This window comes from Caretta caretta, chromosome 11 (genome assembly GCF_965140235.1).
Source record: "Caretta caretta isolate rCarCar2 chromosome 11, rCarCar1.hap1, whole genome shotgun sequence".
Lineage (NCBI taxonomy): Eukaryota > Metazoa > Chordata > Testudines > Cheloniidae > Caretta > Caretta caretta.
The window spans coordinates 8,092,651-8,115,065 of NC_134216.1; the positions used below are offsets into that span (position 1 = coordinate 8,092,651).

The 22,415-nt window shown below is 43.1% G+C and overlaps 1 protein-coding gene across 3 annotated transcripts in view; it reads left to right on the top strand.

Annotated features, from left to right (window-relative positions):
• TMEM177 (transmembrane protein 177) overlaps window positions 1-22,415 on the top strand; it is a 119,329-nt gene that overhangs the window by 46,891 nt on the left and 50,023 nt on the right. Inside the window, exon 1 of one of the 3 annotated variants that reach the window (XM_048869567.2) lies at window positions 16,255-16,423. The exons of 1 other annotated variant lie outside the window; for it this stretch is intronic. In XM_048869567.2, the coding sequence (XP_048725524.2) occupies window positions 16,300-16,423 (124 nt within the window). In that variant the 5' untranslated portion in view covers window positions 16,255-16,299. Of the gene's footprint in view, window positions 1-16,254; window positions 16,424-22,415 lie in introns of those variants that run through there. One more of the 3 variants, XR_012664322.1, reaches the window with a different exon arrangement.

Consider the following 22,415-nt stretch of genomic DNA (forward strand, 5'->3'; position numbering starts at 1 on the left):
CTGCAGCTCACTTCATCGGATGCATACTGTGGAAAATACAGAAGATGTTTTTATACACACAAATCATGAAAAAATGGGTGTTTATCACTACAAAAGGTTTTCTCTCCCCCCACCCCACTCTCCTGCTGGTAATAGCTTATGTAAAGTGATCACTCTCCTTACAATGTGTATGATAATCAGGTGGGCCATTTCCAGCACAACCTGGAGAGAAAACCTGGATTTGTGCTGGAAATGGCCCACCTTGATTATCATACACATTGTAAGGAGAATGATCACTTTATATAAGCTATTACCAGCAGGAGAGTGGGGTGGGGGGAGAGAAAACCTTTTGTAGTGATAAACACCCATTTTTTCATGATTTGTGTGTATAAAAACATCTTCTGTATTTTCCGCAGTATGCATCCGATGAAGTGAGCTGTAGCTCATGAAAGCTTATGCTCAAATAAATTGGTTAGTCTCTAAGGTGCCACAAGTACTCCTTTTTCTTTTTGCGAATACAGACTAACACGGCTGTTACTCTGAACCCTATTGTTGTCATCATGGGAGGTTCTCTTGCATACAGTAGGATTGTATGGGGCCTCAGTGTTTCCCCATATAAGCTACTAGTGTTTCATCGTAAAGATCAATAACCATTGTAACCTGTGGTGTCTAGGAAAGACTGGTGTGGTGGATTTCTTCTCTTCTCTAGACTGTACCAAGGTCCTCAGCCTAGCCTCCCAGGCTGCACTTTGTGGTCCAGGATTTGACCCTTAATGTGTTTAGGCATTCCGGCTGATGCAAGCCTCTTTGCCTATGTTTTCGTTCTGCTGTCATCACTGCAAATGAAAGATGCTATAAAAATGGATAGTATTACTCCTCTCAATCATTTTATACAGTCTGTCTATTGTACAAAGACAGTAGGTATGTGCCTCTGGCATGGATCATTTAGAGTGTGTGAAACAAATGATACATGAACATTTTTTCTCATTTCAGATTTTATTAAAAATCTGATTAGACAGTTTCAGTGATTCGTAGACAGGGTAACTAGATAGCAAGTGTGAAGAATTGGGACACTTTTTTCAGGGGAAGGGGGGAAGCACAGTTGCATATATAAGACAAAAAGTAGCTAATATCAGGATGGTCCCGATAATATGGGAATGTCTGATCACCCTCCTCATAGAAATCATAGAACCATAGAAATGTAGGGCTGGAAGGGACCTCAAGAGGTCAAAAAGTACAGCCCTCTTTGCTGAGTCGAGTAAGCCTAGACTATCCCTGACCTTTTTTTTTTTTTTTTTTTTGTCCAACCTGTGCACTTTGTGTATCACAGAATGGGGTGACTGGATATAGAGAACATGGAAAGATATAGAGTGCAGTTTGAGAAATGTGTGGTACTCTTGGCCCAAAATGTTCCACCTGACGAGACTGCACTGAGTTGTACTGCCATAACTGGGTTTTATCATCAAACCAAGTTTTCTCTTCTGATTGAATGTTATGTCCAGTACCTTTTACTACACTAACCTGCTTAATCCCATCAGCATTCTGTGAACTTTTTCACATCTGCATAAATGCTCCCATTTAACACCTCACTTTATTTCTCTAAATCACTTACTTCTCTCCCAAAGTGACACATTTCTCAGCTGATTTCTCTCAGCGGCTCTGAGCTTGTTCCTGTGCTTTTTTGCATTCATTCTTTAGCTACAATCACTGTTCTCTCCATGGTCACCCAGAAATCTTATTCTTTCAATTTTCAGTGGCATTCAACACACCTGTGCTGTGCTTTGCCAAGCATTCTTTTACATATGTATCCAAAGTACCTCCCTCTATTCCCCTTACGTTACTGAAATTCTTTGAGAAAATTCTATATTACAGTTCACTAATATGATTTTTTTTGTTTTCTTTTTTTGCATTTCTTTTTTAATGTTTTTTAATGCCGGAGTTCCTTTTCTACCCTGTCCTAGTCTCCCCGATCACTTCCTGGGGGAGTCCATAGGGATCTCTTTTAGATCTAACCCACTCCTCTAGTACTCTGTAAACCACCTCACACTGGAACCCTTCCAAATGGAATCCAAGTCATGGCACCACTACATTGGGGTTTCCTCTTCCACTCAGTTCTCCAAGAATTCAGTTTGACTCCAGTTTTGTCACTCAGGATCCTTTATTTGGCATACATCACAGATACAATGAGTTGATCATATTCAAACATCAAGGATCGGTATAGGATGTACCACACATCCAAAGTTACACAGCAAAACGTTCTTTATATACATTTTTACCAACACTAATAACACATGCGTTCTTAACTATACATTGCAACACACACATCCGGATTGTCTTGGTTAGTCTGCAGGAATCAAACCCTATACAGCATACTCTGTCCACACGCTATGCATGCATGACCTACTCTTTACCTCATCTTACATTTCAGGCTTATCTTGTGTGTTGTAAATGGTACCAGGGTGTTCCCCCTTATCTCAGCTAGTACAGACCTCCTGTCTCTAGCCTACTGATCCATATACCTTCCCGTCATGCCCATTAAGAAATGAGGCAAGTTACTTGTGTCAAGTTCCTTATGCCCATGCCTACACTTGGGCAAATCATGTAATTGTTCTACTCTGTTTTCCAGCTGTTAAAGGGGGATTATAAATACGTCCTTTGTCTGGCTTGTCCATTTAAACATTGAGGCAGGGACTGTCTCTTACAAAGTGTCTGTAAAGCCCCTATCACAATGATACCCTGACCCTGGTTGGGGCTTTGGGCAGTACTGTAATGCTAATAACAATAGGAAGCATTACATTGCCACACAGAAGGGGTTGGAATGGGGCCAGGAAAGGGGTGGGAAGAGGCAGGGCCTCATGGAAGGGGTGGAGTGGGGGTGGGGCAGCGGGTTGGGGGGTGGTCAGTGGTGCGGCCCTTGGACCAATGTACTAGTCTTCATGTGGCCCTCGTGGTCATTTGAGTTTGAGACCCCTGATGTAGGCCTTGCTGGTGGGTATGTGGGATTCCCTTAAATTTTGGCTAAGGACAGGCTTCATAGCAAAGAAATAAATACATTCTAACCATTACAGATTTTTCTGTAATGAATGCATGGGCTTGGTGGCTTGGTTCTCCTTTCACTTATGCTGCCTCTTGCTCTGGGCTGGCTCTGTCTAGATTCACTAGCAGCTTTGGATGGGAATGGGAACTGCCCACGGCCCTGAGAACCTCTAGTGTCAGGTGTGAGGTGGAGGGCTAGAGGCCTGGTGCTGAGGAAAGGGAGGGAATACTGGCAGGACGTCATGAATAGTGAGATTGACTGGGAGGGCAGTAAGGGAAAGTGGGTGCGTGGAGAAGGAAAAAGATTCAGTCTCTTAGCTAAGGCTATAGAGCAGACTCATTTTATCTCTCTCTAAGTGGTCTCGGTGCTATTAGATGGGACAGAACACCACACCCAGAAGGTGTCCGGGTTACATTTACATCTCCACCTACATTTTGTAGCTCTCTTTCATTGTCTTATGTCTACCGTTAGACCATAAGCTCTCCCGGGCTAGGAGTGTGTCTGCCTATATGTTCTATAAGGCACCTAGCCTACTGTGGAGCAAATAATGATGCAAAATAGGGTGAGAGGAGAACTAAGGCCCAGCAATTCTTAAAAGAAGGGGAAGCCATTTATAAGGCCAACTTTAAGATGACCATGAAAGCTGATCACCCCACTCCTCTGACAGTACCCTGAGATTCTGAATTCCCCGAGGAGCTAAAGGAGGAGCAAAAGCCTTGACTTGACCTTATTTGTGTCGTCTGCAGCTGAGACACACTTGGACTGTCCATGAACTCTCAATAAAGATTTTGATATGAGATTAGGTCTGTGCTATGTTTGTCCAGCACTGATCCTTTAATAAGGATCTGATCTGAAATTGACTAAGGCCAATACATATTTTCTCTGCAGCTTTGCAGGGGATGTCCTCTTACTCTCATCGTATAAGAGCAATCTAACAGCTAAATAATCATGATAGTGGCCTCTGACTATACAGGATTAAATATTATGTGGAATCTGAGGTATTGTCATGCTATTTCTAATTGTTGGAGCTTTATTCTCTTTACACCTGATCCAAAGCCCATTGAAGTCAATAGAAAGACTCCACAGACTTCAGTGGACTTTGGCTTAATTCCTTCACCTATAATCATTTGATCCCAGCCTGTGCAGGCACTGCTGATCAGCTCCTCCTCCTCACTCCAGCGCCTCCTGCCCATTGGCAGGCCCCACTGATCAGCTCCTCCCCTTCCCCACCGTGCCTCCTGCCTACCGGCAGGCCCCACTGATCAGCTCCTCCCCCTCCCCTCAGTGCCTCCTTCCCACTACGATCAACTGTTCAGCGGTGTGCAGGAGGCGTTGGGGAGGGCGGGAGGAGAGGGGCAGGGCGTGCTCACAGGAGAGGGTGGAACGGGGATGAGAAGAGGCGGGGTGGGAGCAGGGCAGTGGTGAGAAGAGGTGAGGCAGGAGTGGGGATTTAGGGAAAGGGATGGAGTGGGGGTGGGGCCTGGGGCAAAGCAGGGATCGAGCGTCCCGCACCTCCCCCAGCAAATCACAAAGTCTGCCCTTCTGCCAGCCTGATTCCTAGTGTACATAGATCAAACTACCATCACAGCTTGATACTAAAGGTACCCACAGTTAGCAGAGTCTCGGCACAGAAGCCAAGGACAGAATCCAAGCACCCTCTGTCCATTGGGAAAAGCGTCCCCCCAGGTCAACGCAAGCACATTGGCTGGGCAGGGTAAAGAGGCTGACCCTGCCATGCAGCTGTGGATAAGGAAGAGTTTGGTCTCCTAAGTCATCAATCCCGTGCTACTCACCAACACTAAATTCACTCTAAAAATGTACTAAATGCAGCAAACCACATAAACAAATTCACTCTGAGATTCACTGTATGTGTGTGCCTGGAGCAATCCTATGCCAGGAATGCAACTGGTTAGCGCGACAGTGTGTACTCCCTGAAAAATGGAAACATCTTTTCTTCTATTTCCGTAAGTTTTTTTGTTACAGTCAATTACCTATATGGGCTCCTACAATAGCAAACTTAACACCTACACAGTCAAAGTGTTTGTTTGGTTGTGGAGGTTCCCACCCCCCAAATTTTACGTAGAGCTATTAATTTTTTTAGGTTTACGTGTAACACACAATTTTCCTTTCGATAGCTCCTCTCATGGAGTCTGCATGTGATGAGGTAACCAGCCCCATACAATTAGCCCTGCCTGCCTCCCCTGGGATGAGGTGTGGGGTTTCATTAGAACCAGCTAGGTGTGGAGGAGCTGAATGCCCTAAAGTGGACAGCAGGAAGCTGCAGGGTGGGGAGCTCAGAAAATTACGGAGAGGATGAGATAGGGCCTGCTTTGAAGGAACCTGAGGGAGTTTCTCCAGCTAGGAACGGTTGGGAGCAGCTTGCCAAAACAGGGAAGACCCTGAGATACCAGGGGAGCTTGGGTCTGTGCCCAGCTGAAGGCTCAAGGGAAGACTTTCATTGTGTGCTTTTTTGGAACTTTAAGTTAATCAGCCAGACCCTGAGGGGGGCTGCGGCTGGATTTGTAAAAGCCTCTATTTGAGTGTTCTGAGGAATGAAGCGATGAAGCAGGGGCGAGGGGGGTGTGAGTCGCCCGGGAGAAGTCAATCATTGACACTTCACCTCAGAAAGCCTGGCACTGGGAAATAATATAATTAGAGGAAAGTAACAGCTAACAGCAGAAGACGAATGGAAATTAAATTACCAGGCTAACAAATTTATTTGAGCATAAGCTTTCGTGAGCTACTTCATCCGATGAAGTGAGCTGTAGCTCACGAAAGCTTATGCTCAAATAAATTTGTTAGGCTCTGAGGTGCCACAAGTACTCCTTTTCTTTTTGCAGATACAGACTAACATGGCTGCTACTCTGAAACCTGTAAATTACCAGGGTAAGCCTTTTAGGCATGTTCTGTGTTAGGAGGAGGCACTGCCCCAGTGGTAGCTATTGTCAGAATGGGGTATTAGACTCAGGGCTGTTATTGGATTTTTCTTACTGTAACAACATTAAAGAGTTAATTGGGGGGGTCTTGAGTTTTGTGTAACAGGGCTCTAATCTGCTGCCAGTCACCCTGTAGAAAGATTCTTAACACATACCAAATACACTGGAAAGAGAGCAAGAGACGGAGGTGTTTGGGCTTCAAAAGCTAAACAATTGTTCATGGGGGAAAGACGAGAGGGAAAAACTTGCTGGTAACTAAATGTCTGTTTTGGAGGAGAGAGAAGAGACAGGAGAACAAAGCCAATGGTTCAGCTTATAGTTCTTTCTGCTCTTCTGGCAAAGCCCCAAAGGGTAGTGAAAAGATTAAGTGGAAACTTCTCTCACTGATACTTGCTTCATTCACGTGCCATAGACGCGATCTGGGAGATGCAAAGGTCAGCTGTGGTACAGGGTAGCTTTTGCCATCTTACCCCCTCTAAAATTCTGACCTTAATATGAAGCAGCCTAAAGAGTTAGAGCTCACTCACATAAAACGGGGCAGAATTTGGTCATTGACTATGTCATAACTTGGTAAAATCTGCACGCTACAGCACTCACTTCAGCCATAAGAAGGGCTGCATCTTACCTTAGTGGAGTACAGATCACAGGATGGCTATCTCTTTAGCTTCTTTCAGTATGTATGTTTCAAGGAGTGATTTAACAGAAGATGGGAGAAATGATGGGGAAGAGATGAGGAAAGACCTTCCAGAGTAATCCTAGATGATGATTTGGCTATACAGCATGTTCATAGTAATGAAACAGGGAAGTGAAGAACCAGGCTGCAAGTAGAGTGCATCATGTAAATAGACTTTGGTGCACAGATGAATACAGAAAATCAGCAGGACTTGGCTTGCTAACAAAGCTTACATAGTCATTCAATGGAGTTCAGCTTGGTAAGGGTTAAGAACAAGGATCGCAACGTACAGCAGACATCTTCATGGCTAGATCTTTGAGAAGTCTTAGCGTTTGTAACATTATCTTATGCACACAATCTCTATCTGCCAGGCACCACAGTCATGCCAGGCACTCCACTCTATGTAGCAGAGTGGGTCAAAACTCAGGATTTCTGTTCCCTGGGAAGTTTCACCATCTCAAAATTTATTTTCATCCTGAACTGGAATAAAAAGTTTAAATTTCCAATAAAACAATATTTTCAAAAAACTTCATTTCACGAATATCAAAACAGCTGTAATGAAATGCTTTGTTTTAACTTCATTATATTAGTCAAAACATATCAATGTATTAGGTATAAAAGTTGATCCAATAAAGTTGAAACAAAGCACACCGAAATTTTTTCATCAAAATAAGTACGTTCTCACAAAATGTTTCGATTTTGTCAATTCACTATACAACTCTGCTATAGTTATATGTCCCAGTGGCAGGATGTTGTTGTGTGTGATATAAACACACCTAATTTGGTTTAAAACACCAAGATGAGTTAGTGGTGAATTTTTTTTTAAATCAATAATCCTGTATAAGAAAAAGAACTTAATCACTGGTAATTTTAATCATTGCTAGAGAAGGCCTGATTCTGAGGGCAACCCGGAACTTTCAACTCCCAGCAAAGCTGATTAGTATTAAGGAAGCTTAGCAACTTACGGGACTGGGCCCAGAATCTGGAGTTGTACTAGCTAAAGTGGAATGATAAGAGTTTAATCATCTTCATGTTCTTTTTACTCCCTGTTGGTCACCCGCTGCTACGGTTCTGTTCAGGTCTTGGCCAAGACCAGTGGAGGGATAGTTCTGCATTTAGTAGAAGAGCATGACCAGCTGGGATCAGAAAGGAGTTTTTCATGTACTGCAGAATTGTACAGCTGGCTAAGTGCATTATGGGATTTTTGTCAATTTCTAAAGCACTAGCTATATAGGCCACAAACCGATAGAGTCATGCTGTACGCTGAGGGGAGAAAATCTCATCTGAGCCTGTTGTATTAATTTAGATGTAATATATGGGCTAGAGGTGTTAACATAACCCAGTCATTGCCCAACATTAAACAGTGTTAGACAAGGTCTGGGATTTGATATACAGAGACATCAGCCTGCTTAATACCATGGCAAACACGTTACAAAACTCAGACCAAAGGTTAGAAATTTATTAACTGAAACATACAAAAGGAAAACAAGGTAAAGAACATTAGAAATTGATTGTTTATGCAAAACAAACTTAATCAAAACCTATCAAGGTCCTTACTGGAGACAGTGAATATTGATTAAAGTCTCTTATTCAGTCGAACGGTCCGTGGTGGGGGAGAGAATTCATTTCTGAATAGAGAATGATAGTGACTTTCCTGCCATAGGCAAAACAGACAGACACAGAAGGGAGAGAAGAGATGTTCTCAGGATACAGAGTGGCACGGACAGATGCTTTGGCCTGGTAGGTCAACCATGACAGCTCTTGCTCTGGGCACTGGCTCGCCTCTCTGTGATTCTATCATGTGGTTGGTATGGGCAGGTCCCTTTCCTTCACAGGTCCTTCTCAGTGTGAGCTGGATGGGCCATCTCATCTCACCGTGCTAGGGCTCTGCCCAGCAGTTGATTTCAGGATCCAGTGAAAAGCCAAGAGAGAGGGAGATAGGACAGGGAGAAGATGGGGGCAGACAGGAGCACATGAGAGAGGGGAAGACAGAGCAGCATTTTGTACGTATTAGGTTGGGGTCCATGCTGGGGCAGCAATGATGGTCAAATGTTCCCACTGGAATATCAAAGTCTAGTGTCACAGCAACCATCCTTCCACTACAGCCCCAGAGATGGTAAAAAAAAAAAAACAAACCCTCTCCTGCTGATCTCCCCCAAAGTTTCATCCCAAAAAGGGAATGATGAGCAAAATAGCCCATTCTCATTATTTTGTCCCCCAATTAGGACTAATTTCTAGTATACCAGTTTTGGTTCCTTGATTTCCAATTTTCTGCAGCTCTTGTCTACTGGTCAGACTCTTGACATAGTCCCTGAGTGGTATCAGAAAATCCTTTTTGCTTAAATTAATTCAGTTTTTCTGTTTTCTCACATCTTTTCTTAAACAGTTTTATATAACAGATCATTGTGATAATTCATTAATCTTTGCTCACTTTTCACCAGTTGAGTTTATAATTAGAGTAAATTTGTAGGCCCGGTTGTTACAACAGGCCCATCTGTGCAATTAATTTAGATCCTGAAGCTGAGGTTTGATTAATTTAGCCTGCATAACTACAAATTGTAATGACACACTAGAGATGAGTGACTTCATTTTTACCAACTTTTGGAGCTCAGGAGTTTGAAGGTTTGATGTGAGATCAAATGTAAGCCCAGTCTCTCTCCCACACCCCTCTTGTTTACTGTCATTCTTTATTATGTTTGTCTAAACTCTTCAAACAAGGCAGTTGTCTTATTATGTGGCTGTAAAGCTGCATGCACACCGAAGCAATGACAAACAATATAGGGCAGATCACTTCTCCATGTGGGAAACACCCATTTAGGGGACAGGAATCTTTTCCCCATAGGATACTACAGCTGCATTTTCACTCATGAAATAGAGGCTCAAATGCCAGTATGAGACTGGCAGAGGATTTGGTATTCAGGCCAAGTCCTTAGTGGGGTAGGAAGGTATTTTAAACCTGTTAATTAAGAGCCATAGGAAAATTCTAGTGTAAAGAGGATTTGGGGGGTTACCTCAACCAGCTAACATGGGTTAAAACTACAACTTCCTTGTCTCCATTTTCTACAATTTATCATGGGGTGGTTCCCTGAAAGTCTTTTCTAATCTTAATGACTGACCACTACAACTCCAGGTGTTCTTAACCACCAGGGTCCATGTTGCTTGATTTATATCCTTTCAGCAGGCCAAGTGTGGAATGCTATTTACATGCTATTTGCAATCAATAGCTTCCCCCATTTGTTTCTAGGGAAGGGTACAGTATTATGAGCAGCTGCCAGACCTGGCTAATCGTACCTTCTTTCAGGCTCCCTAGGTCCTTAGGGCTGCCCCCCATCTGCTTATATAGTCCCAGTAAGGGGTAGGGGTTATGTCCACCCAATTAGCCCCTCAGCTGTCTCTCTGCTCAGTTAACTGACACCCTGTTCCGACTGCCTGTCTTTCAGTGAGGTCCCAATTTTATGTATAGTGGTGGGGATTTGAGTGACAGGGTGCGGAGTCAGCTCCTGACGAAGCACATCCTGTTACAGAGTTAGTTAACACCAGTTAAAATTCACCTTTTTCCTATTCCGAGGCTTCAGATGCTACCGTGATGAGTGTAGCTTAGGTACTCAGATAGGGTCCATCAGGAATTGCCACCATATCATCCTAGTGCAGGGGGGAACAGGCAGGGCTTTGAAACCCAATATGGGTGTGTCTCTTCCCCCTCATCTACTGGGGTTGCTGGGACCTAACCGACCTATAACTTTGCACTCCCTCTCTCTCCTCTGCACATTTTCAACCCCTGCCACCTTATCACTGCTGCATTAGGATGCATGATCCCATGCAGATTGGCAAGACTGGGAAAGTGAGTCAGTGCTTAGCCTTTCTTCCCCTCACATAGAATAAACAGGACAAGAGTTTAAGTATGTGAAAATGGAACCTTCTCCTGACTGGTCTTTTGAAAACTGCTAGCACTCTCTCTTCTAACTCATCTGATATCATGTTAGTGTTTGGTGTATTGCCTGCCTTCCTCTGCCGATAAACCCTCTCAAAATTATTCCTCATTTTGCATTACCTTAATATATGTACTGTCCAAGCATATCAGCTATCATCTTGTATTTTGTTTATGGTCCATATAACGCTCCTCTGCATGCTCACCACCCTATCCCCTCCTGTTAACTGTAAATGCTATGAGCTACTAAAGCACTAGGATAAAAAACATGTTCCAGCTGCCTGGATCGCTCTCAACCAGTGACTGCGCCTTCCAGTGTAGTGAAAACCAGAGTCTGACTTAGTCGCAGCCTCCTTGCCTGGATCCTCCTTAGATAATCCCTCTTTGCTGCCTCTAGGACACCATTAATCTTCCAGAGCCTCATGTCTTCAAACCAAATCCACTTCTGGGCTCTGAAGACCCCTGTGTCATCACTCAGGCTTTTCTCCCTCTCTGTCCTTCAGGCATTCTCTCTTACTGGAGAAATCTTGTCCTAAAATCATGACTTCTGAAGCCCAAGTCATATATCCCCTGGTGGCTGTGGGATTGCTCTCTTGCTCTCTTTCCCCTCTTATCTATTCTAGGCTCTTGCTTTGTCTTTCCCTCTCCTCCACGCCCTCTTTTTTTATTATTAATTATGTTTATTACAGTTGTCAAGGTTCCTCCCCCACTCTGAACTCTAGGGTACAGATGTGGGGACCTGCATGAAAAACCTCCTAAGCTTATCTTTACCAGCTTAGGTCAAAACTTCCCCAAGGTACAAAATATTCTACCCTTTGTCCTTGGATTGGCCGCTACCACCACCAAACTAATACTGGTTACTGGGGAAGAGCTGTTTGGACACATCTTTCCCCCCAAAATACTTCCCAAAACCTTGCACCCCACTTCCTGGACAAAGGTTGGTAAAAAGCCTCACCAATTTGCCTAGGTGACTACAGACCCAGACCCTTGGATCCTAAGAACAATGAACAATCCTCCCAACACTTGCACCCCCCCTTTCCTGGGAAATGTTGGATAAAAAGCCTCACCAATTTGCATAGGTGACCACAGACCCAAACCCTTGGATCTGAGAACAATGAAAAAGCATTCAGTTTTCTTACAAGAAGACTTTTAATAGAAATAGGAGTAAATAGAAATAAAGAAATCCCCCCTGTAAAATCAGGATGGTAGATACCTTACAGGGTAATTAGATTCAAAACATAGAGAACCCCTCTAGGCAAAACCTTAAGTTACAAAAAAGATACACAGACAGAAATAGTTATTCTATTCAGCACAGTTCTTTTCTCAGCCATTTAAAGAAATCATAATCTAACACGTACCTAGCTAGATTACTTCCTAAAAGTTCTAAGACTCCATTCCTGGTCTATCCCTGGCAAAGACAGAATATAGACAGACACACAGACCCTTTGTTTCTCTCCCTCCTCCCAGCTCTTGAAAGTATCTTGTCTCCTCATTGGTCATTTTGCTCAGGTGCCAGCGAGGTTACCTTTAGCTTCTTAACCCTTTACAGGTGAGAGGAGCTTTCCCCTGGCCAGGAGGGATTTCAAAGGGGTTTACCCTTCCCTTTATATTTATGACAACAGTAGTGCCTAGGGACCAGTCAGAAACGGGGCCCAGTTGTGCTAGGCACTGTACAAATACAGGGCAGTAATTGGTCCCTGCTCCAGAGAGTTTGCACTTATCTATACTTACAGTTCTGCCGCTGCACCCATGCAGTGCTTAATGAAGATGCTACCTACACCAACGGGAGAGCTTCTCCCATCAGCATAGGTACTCCACCTCCCCAAGAGGTGGTAGCTGTGTCAAAAGGAGAAGCCCTCCCATCAATGTAGTGCTGCCTACACTGGGAGTTAGGTGAGTATAACTGTGGTGCTCAGGGATGTGGATTTTCCACACCGCAGAGCAACGTAGTTATACCAACATACATTTGTAGTGTAGACCAGGGCTGAATAATCTCCTTTCCTGCCTTTTCCTGCTACTAATCCTGTTCTCCTACCAGTGGTTCACACAATACATTGCACAAATGTGCAAGGAGGCATTAACCTCATGACTCTGTTGAAATATACAAGAGCTACCTTAAGTAGCGATGTGCCTGAGACACACAATTCTGATATGGTTTTGAGTCTGGATTGTGTAATTTCCCTCCCTACACCACCACTAAAGTTCAGGTATGTTTGGTTTCAAGGTTCAGGTTCAGGCCAGCTCCATGGATGAATCTCATATAACAGAGCAGAGAATCAGGCTTGGAATCTTTATGGATTGTTCCAATGGATCAACTTCAAACTCATAAAGAATCACTGAACTAACCATCCTTATCTGGGTGATCATACAGTCAAAGAAGCAACATAAGGGAACAAACTCTTCAACAGAAACTGAAGTCAATGACCAAAAGGTCAAACACTTTTACAATTCACTCTTTAACAAGAACCAACATTTCAATTGATACATAGTATCCATCAGCAAGGATTTGTCCAGAAATTTATAGATTTGAGGATGGGGGAATAGGCTATCTAGAAATCTATTTCTTTTCCTGTAAAAGATCAAACTGAAAATGTAATTTTTATGGAAGGAATAGCTTACAGCATGTCCTATAGCACCACCTAGCAGGTTAATTTAAAAAGTGATCTATGTGCCTAAATCTTTGACTATGTAATAAAGTGACTGCACAGTTCTGTCCTACCATGTCATTGATTCATTCCTAAATGCCTGTTGAAACCAGAATCTAATCTGGTTTTGGATTAGACATTGAAACTTGACATAGGATACAAGAAACTCAGTAGGGTTTGGGTTTCTACTTTTTAAAATAAATCTTATTTATTATGAAACTGTCAAGAGAAACCCGTGTAAAACTCTCTGATGAGAATCATGATTGACAAATTTGCTCCACTAGCATGAGGGAACTTTCTACTACAAGAGTAAAACTCATCTGTGCCACACACAGTTTCCTGGGGTGCCGATCCCAGAGAGTGGAATGAACGATCCCAGAGAGTGGAATGAACTTTCGCAGGACCTAAGAGCCATCGTAAACCTCACCACCTTCCTTTCCAAATGCAAGCCACTATTTAAAAAACAAACAAACAATAAAATAAAATAACCTTCTGTACACTGCACAGGCTGTTCTCCCTCTGGGGAGAGGGTGGGAGAGAGAATGACCACACATGGTAGATGTTAGTCACATCACTTAATGAATTCCTAATAAGATACTAAGATGATGAGGGATATGTAAGAACCTATATAGATCATTTTGCAGGAAAGCATTTGGAGTTGCTGCACTGAAACGCATATGGGTGGAATGAACCTTTGGAAATTCACTTCCTCCTAACTGAAGTTGGAATAACATACTTTTTTTTTTTCCTGAGCCTAAATGACTGTTGTGTTGTGTGGCCTCCTGGAGCTTCAAAGTTACGTTTTTGTTGCAGACAAAATAGCTAGAGTGTTTCCAAGATGTGAAGTTCTCTTTTCATTGCACATCCTGTAAAGTTGGGGCTACACTGATTGTAGACACATCCCCGAGGAAGGGGTGGGATGTCCACGGCTTCAGTTTGATGCTCGTGCAATTAAGGCCTTAATCAAATGAGGAAGGGTTAAAGGATCCGGCCCTTCAGTTGTTGGATCCTAAGGACAGGGACTTATTTTTTTATTTTTTATTTTAAATCACCATGCCCATCGCCATAGCGCTTTTGTATTACTCCTAGCAGCAAACCCAGGGCCAACTCTATGTTGCAGTATGAGAGGTCCTACTTTCAATGGGAATGAGACATTCATTTCTGCAAACACTGTGGAAACGTAGCCCTTATTAATGAGTGCTACTCTCATAACATTTTTGTGGTTACTTTGTGCTGACAGTAGCCTATTCTTTATTTATTTACTTAAATTTAACCTCCTCCTAACAAGCCTATTTGCTCTTCTTTGTGACTTAGGAGAAAGGAGCTGTTCAGAGAGATTCTTCTTCCCAGAATGCATGTTTCAGAGCCCTCCTCCTCCCCGCCTTAAATAACTGCTTGCTCTTTGCATCTGTTCTGGATACAGTTTGCACAGCTGTCCAGAGCATATGTGAACAGGTAACTTTTCCAGTTGGCACCAATGAGCCATTCAACAGCTGCTTCTGGTTTTTCTTCCCCAGAGGTATGGTAGTATCAAACCATGCATGTGTCAATGGTGTAACAGAAACCTTGAGATGCCAGCACATTTGGGGGAAAGAGTTGTGTTAGCCTGTGGCGGGATGTTTTGTGTGAGATAAATCAGACCTTTCTTTTTATCTCGGCGATATGCACAGAAAATCAGAGGGTGAAATTCTGGTCCCATCAAAGTCAATAGGAATTTTGCCATTGATTTTTTTTTTTTCCCCAGTGGAGCCAGGATTTCACTCAAGGAGCCTAAATTATTGTAAGTGAAACACAGAACTTCTGACTTGCAAAAAACCAGTCTGAATAGGACTGGTTGAAAAATGCTCTATATTTTCCACAAATAAAATTTTACAATAAAACAAAATATTTTAATTTGATTTATTTTTAGGTGGATTTTAAAAAAATCCCCATAAAATGAAAACCCAAACACATAATTTTGTTTTTTGGAGAACAGAAATTTTCAGAATCCCCGACCCCTTTTCTTTCCTTTTCCTCTTCCTCCTTCATTCTCCTGCCCCATCCAACTCCACCGAAAAGGAAGGGGAAAAACACTTTTTTAGTATTTTAAAACCAAATTGTCTTTCAGTTTCTTATTGGAAAATGTTGAAATTTTCTGCCAAAATACCCTGCAAAACTTTCGGCAAACTATTTGTTTCGGTTGAAAAGCCATTTTCCTTGTTTTGATGAAAATATGTCTCCCTGCTCCAAGTCTGAATAATAATTCACTTTGTTTATTAATGCAATAATTTACCAATACTGTAGGCAGTGTAGCTGGAGATATTACCTCACCCACTGTTTCTATAACAGTGGGTCTCAACAAAGGTATGCAGATGTCTGTCTGCCAGTGGGTACATGGACTCATCTAGATATTTGCCTAGTTTTAAAGAGGCTACATAAAAAGCACTAACAAAGTCAGTGCAAACTAAAATTTCATATGGACAATGACTTGTTTATACTGCTCTCTATATTATACACTGACATCTGAAAGTACAATATTTATATTGATTTTATTTTGTAATTATGTGGTAAAAATGAGAACGTACGCGATTTTTCAGTAATGGTCTTTGACACCTGTATTTTTATGTCTGATTCTGTAAGCAAATAGGTTCTAAGTGAGGTGAAACTTGGGGTATGCAAGACAAATCTGACTCCTGCAAGGGGCACAGTAGTCGGGAAAAGTTGAGAACCAACGTGATCTTTATGAGCTTGAAGAGAAAGGGCGGCTAGTGCGCACACTGTCTCAGCCATAAATTTAACCTGAGGATGCCACTGTGTAAACACAAGCCAGCGCTTTCACAGCTGTGTGTCTACAACCCCGGAGATAAACACTCCCAGGCTTGGGGGCCTTTGATAGCCAGCCCCGGACGCAAACTCCGTGGCCCTGGCTTCTGTGGGTAACGCAGAGTAAACTGCAGGCCCGGCTGCAGACACAGGCTCCGCCCTTGCCAGCGTAGCTGATTTTTCAGTGTGAGCTTTTCAACGCTCAGAGCCCACGTGACACCCCCCCCCCCGTCCCCCCTAAAGAGGTCAGACAGCCTCAGGCGCGCAACAGGGGAGGGTGACACGCTGCCCGCGTTGCTATGACGACCCCAGCCGCCGGTCACTTCCCCCAGCTGCTTTGCGGCCATGCTGAGTTTTCGCCACAGCCCTCTGCTTTACGGCAGGCGCTTGCCGCGTGGCGCGAGGTCCCCAGCCGAGAGGCAGGTGAGGCGCGGAGTTGGGCCCTTGTGGCATGGGGCGCAGCCGGCTCCGCGCAAAGACGGGGTGACCCGGGTGCAAGAGAGAGAACAGCCCTCCTTTGCTGTGCCTGGGGGCTGGGTGGGCAGGCTGCAGGGTTCAAGGGGGGCGGGGGCCGAGGGAGCTGCCTGCTTTGTGCCCAGTGAATACAAGGTTTTAAGCGGGGGGGGGGGGGGTTGATTTTCTTCTCACCCTGGTCTTACCGGCATTTCCTTTGGCTGCCTTGAGGTTACTCCTGAGTGACATGCACGTAAGGGAGAGAGGAATTGGGCGCTGTACCCTCAGCTCTCATGATCCTTGTGAAATCACTTGGGGTCCCCCCCCCCCTTGTCACAGCAACTATGAAGCTCCTCCTTCCTCTCCTTTTAGGCCCAGTCCTGCTTTCACTGAAGTGACCAATAAAACTCTCAGGGACTTAAGTGAGAGGAAGATTGAAACCCGATTCTGAATGGCTACCTCAATTTCTTATGCTAGTGTAACTCCACTGAAATGCGTTACAAGGGTTTATAAGACAGCCTGCTGGAAGAATTTGAATGGGGGGGAGTTTTACTCAAAGGGCAGTAAGAGAGACTTTTAAGGGCCTGATTCCCAGCTGACTCCACCTTGTGTTGTCATGTTCCCAGTGATGCCCATTACCATGATATTTGGTGTTTTTTCTTAAAGTTCAGGTCCCAGAGCTATGTGATTAAATCAGAGTTTCTGCTTTCCTGTTTAAAAAATTGTTTCTAAGAGTCAAGATTATAGAGAAAAGATTGGTTTCAGAGTAACAGCCGTGTTAGTCTATATTCGCAAAAAGAAAAGGAGTACTTGTGGCACCTTAGAGACTAACCAATTTATTTGAGCGTGAGCTACATGAGCTTGAGCTTTCGTGAGCTACATGCTCAAATAAATTGGTTAGTCTCTAAGGTGCCACAAGTACTCCTTTTCTTTTAGAGAAAAGATTGAAATCATTAACCCTTTAGGGTAGGAAAGGCAGGTTAAGGAAAAGACTTTTCTTAAAACTATTGATGCATCTGAAGAAGTGGGGGTTTTTACCCACGAAAGCTTATGCCCAAATAAATCTGTTAATCTTTAAGGTGCCACCGGACTCCTTGTTGTTCTTAAAACTTCATAACTTTTAAACCAGGTCCTGTAAAAACATGACACGGACTCATGGTTGTTGAACACTTGGGGTTGGCAGCGCTACTTCCACCTGGGGAAAGGGATGGAAGTCTCACCAAATTAGAATGGTGGTAGTGTTTGATCCCCACTTTGCCCAGGTGTGAAGTGGAGAATTGGGCACATTTATTTTAAGTAAAAGAACATCTCTTATTGGATTCACTCAGTGAAACTTGGCTCTGGGCACTGCAAGGGCAGCATTAATTTGGGAGTCAAATTTGCAGTATAAAAATCATTAATGCTATGAAAAATTGAAGGGCAAAAGTTCCTTAATATATCTTTTGCCCAGCCTTCCCCCTCTCAAGAAGTAATTTTAACAGAAATAAAGGGCCGTGATCTTGCAGTCCTCTGCTACTAGTCCTCATGGACTTCAATAGATCTCCTTGCTTGAGTTAGGGACTGCAGGCAGGATGAGGCCCAATGATAGAAACATAGCATTGCACCTTACATTAGGGCCAAGTGTTGTAAACCCTTGACTTCCATGGGGACTGATCAAATAAGTAAGAAAATCCAGGATTTGTGCCATAAAAACCGTCCTTTAGTCTCAGTTTTCAGTTGCCTTCTTCATAAGTATGTTGTATAAGATTATGAATAAAAATACCTATCATACACTTAAAGGACCATGTCCTCAGCTGGGTTGCAAACCTGGTTTACACCAGCTGAGGATCTAGTCTAAAGATTTGGGTAGCAGTTGAAAAAGCTATTGAGAAATAGTCCCTTGTTTTTATTACTATAGGTTTTTGTGGGAAAAAAAGAGGATGATTATTTCTTCCAAATTCTCCTGGTTATTCTGCTTATTCCCCACATTGTGTATGTGGTACAGCAGCTAGGTTCCAATCCTGTAATGAGCTCAGCATGGATGTAAGGGCCATCTCACATGGCTTCTGAGCACTGTGCAGGCAGAGCTCAGTTGTAAGACTGAAACCTTATCTGCTATGGAAGTTCTGATTTTTCAAATTGAGGATTATGACTTGAAGGGGAAAAATAGGAGAAACTATGAATGACAATGTTGAAATGTGCATTATCTATTTAGAATTCTTCAAAATCTCGAAATTTTGCACAAGGTATTATCTGGTTTTTCTTCTACGATTATTTTGGTTTTTTACATTTTTTTACTTTTTAACCTTTTTCTGGAACCTTGGTTCCTGCTAAGCCAACCCCACAACTGGATAGTTACTTTTAAGAAAACTATTTGCAGGCCTGTTGTTTTGTGCTGTTGTAATCTACTGATTGTGTTTTCTGTACCTCCGAGCATATGAATCTTTTACCGACCACCTCTTGAGAGCCTGGCTCTTTGGCTTACCGACCACCTCTTGAGAGCCTGGCTCTTTGGCTGAAGCTGTAAAAGTGCGTACTTTTAGCTCGGAAGGTCACTGGTTCAATTCCCCATCTGGCTCAAAGTGGCGTTTGGCACATTATCATCTCCCTTTGAAGTGCTGGCTGTTTCACTTTCAATGAAGTGACATTTTCAATGACACGTTAGCTTTGTGAATATGCCAAAGGTCACTAATGGCAAAGAGGTTTTTCAGGTTTATCATTGGCAATGTCACTGAAATGTACAACTCGGCTATAATATCGAGGGTTTTTTTCAATATATTAGGGCCTGATCCAGAAAATTGTGCTCTTTAACCAAATCTTCTTTGATTAACTTAAACATCTCTTTTGGAGGGACAGAGGAGACTCAGCATCTCAAATCAGTAACAGAACATAAGGGTAGATTGTAAGACTACAGGTAAATACAATACCATAGTTCTGCCTTAATTTATGTGTCAAGACTGGCATTATTGTTATTTATTAAGCACCTACTATGTTCTCACTGCTGTACAAGGCATTTAGCGAGACAGTCCTTGGATCAGAAAATTTACAGTCTGAAAGACAGTCCTAGGAAGAGGAAAGAGAAATGGCAGACAATGAAGAGATCCAATTAATTTGATCACTTTTAGGTTTTTCTGTCTAATACTCATTGTTGCTGCTGATCACTATGGGAGGAGATTTTCAAAGGCACAGAGGGGAATTAGGCCTCCAATTCCCACTGACCATCAATGAGACTTACATGCTGATTTCCCCCTCTATATCTTCATGTCTCCTCCTAAAATCATGTGATTCTAGTACCTATGGGGGCAGATGCCACAGTCGCTGGGCTTCCACATGAGCAAAGGGCTCTGCTGTGCTTGAAAACTTCCAGGGCTGGAGCTATAGGTATAACTGATGCCACCATCTCAGAGAAGCAGAAAATCTTGAACTAAAGGATTTGGCAGGTTAAAAAGTTTTTCCATCCCTTCATCTTTCTCTTTAAAGACTCAGAGAAGAGTTTCCTGCTTGGAAACTATTTCTGTTCCAAGTCCTACCCTGGCCAAGACTAGTTTACCTTTTTTGCGCTTCTTTTTTAAGAAGGTAATTATTTCAGAAAGATACAGGGCCATTTAAATTTTTTTGGAAGAATCCTTGTTTGGTTGTTTTTTTTCCTGGGAGAATAAGGAGAGTAATGCTATCACCAAAGCAAAAGACTCTGAGTCAAGAGAGCTTTCAGCAATACTAGTGTAATCTACTCACAGTGGCACTCTGTGCGCCTCTCCCCGTGCCCCCCTCCCCCCCGTGGTGATTACTCTCGCTTTACAGGTATTTGGGCAAATAGTTCCCCTTTCCTTTGGCTTTGTTTCCTCCATTTCTAAAAGAGAAGATATTAATCCTTTCCTAGGTCGTTAGATTTAATTATTGTTAGAAATACCACTTTTGGATTCCTCAGATGCAGAACTGTTCAATAATGTATTATATTTTCAAAGAAACTGTTTTTTTTTAACTTTCTGAAAAATTTTCAGGCTCTGCTTAAAAAAAGCAAAAATGCATTGGTTTTCAATTGTTGAAAACTGAATAATTTTCAGTCTTTCACTCAAATTTCGAAACTGCAACTTTGCTTAAAAATATTTCTGCCTTGCCGCCAAGTCTTGATGAAATCTTAACCGTCTTTCCTTTGATGGAAAGCACTGAAGAACATGAAGTGTATTATGACAATTAACGCCAGTCAATATGCTTTTATAGAAAATAGGCATTGTCAAACAAACCTGATCTCATTCTTTGAGGAGATTACACATTTGGTTGATAAAGGCAACTGTGTACATTAATGTACTTAGACTTAGTACCGCACAACATTATGATTATTGATATTGTATTTTGCTATTTTTATACATTAAATGAAAAAATGATCGCCATTGGGGAATCATAATTGAACAGGTGTGTTTCTTGTGTTACTCAAGGATAAGTACTAGGTGCTAAGTCAGGGGTGGGCAAACTACGGCCTACGGGGCGAGTGCAGCCTGCAAGCCGTTTTAAGCCAGCCCGCAAGACACACCAGGCGGCTCAGCCCTGCTCTGGCACTGGGTCGGGGCCGCACCACGTGGCTCCCAGAAGCCGCGGCATTGCCCCTCTCCAGCTCCTACCTGCTCCAATGGGAGCTGCAAGGGTGTTGCTTGCAGATGGGGCAGCGTGCAGAGCTGCCTGGCCGCACCTCTGCATAGGAGCCAGAGAAGGGACGTACCTCAAGAGGCTCCCAGAAGCAGTGGCAGGTGCTGCTCGGAGCCTGCACCCCTTGAGCCTCTCCCCACGCCTCTGCCCCAGCCCTGATCCTCCTCCCGCTCTCCAAACCCCTTGATCCTAACCCGGAGCACCCTCCTGCACCCCAAATGCCTCATCCCCAGCCCCACCCCAGAGCCTGAACCCCCTCCCTCACCCCAATTCCAATTTTGTGAGCATTCATGGCCCGCCATACAATTTCTATTCCCCGATGTGGCCCTTGGGCCAAAAAGGTTACCCACCCCTGCGCTAAGTTATTCAGCATTTTCATCAATGATCTGGAAGTAAATATAAAATCACTGCTGATAAAATGTGCAGATGACACAGATCGGAGGAATGGTAAAAAATTATGAGAACAGGGCAGTCATACAGACCCATCTGAACCACTTGGCAAGCTGGACACATTCAAACAAAATGTGTGTTTTATACAGCCAAATAAAATAAATTTAAAAATCTGGGAACAAGGAATGCAGGCCATGCCTACAGAATGGGAGGTTGTTTACTGGAAAGCAGCAATTCTGAAAAGGATTTAGGGGTCATAATGGACAAGCAAGTCAATGTGACCTTTCAGTCCGATGCTGTGGGGGAAAAGGACTAATGCAATCCTTTGATGTATAAATGGGAGAGCTGTGAGTAGAAGTATGGAGGCAGTTTTACCCCTGTATATGGCACTGGTCCAGTATCAGTCTCACTACTGCATACAGTGCTGGTGTCCACATTTTTGAAAGGATGTTGCAAGTTGGAGAGGGTGCAGAGAAGAACCACAAAAATGATTCAGGGCTGGAGAAAATGCATTGCAATGAAAGTCTTAAAGAGCTCAATATGCTCAATTTATCAAAAAGAAGATTGAGAGGTGACTTGATTACAGTGTTTAAGTACCTTCATGGGGAGAAAATACCAGGTATTAAAGGTCCCTTTAATCTAGTGGAGAAAGGCATAACAAGAACCAGTGGCTGGAAGCTGAAGCCAAACAAACTCAAATTAGAAATAATGCACACATTTTTACCTGTGATGGTGATTAACCACTGGAACAGACGACCAAGGGAACAGGTGGATTCTCCCATGCTTGATGTCTTCAGACCAAGACTGGATGCCTTTCTGGAAGATATGCTTAAGCCAAACACAATTTATTGCACTCGATAGGGGGTAATTCAGTGAAATTTAACAGCCTGTGTTATACAGGAGGGTCAGACTAGATGATTACAGTGATCCCTCTGCTGTTAATATCTAA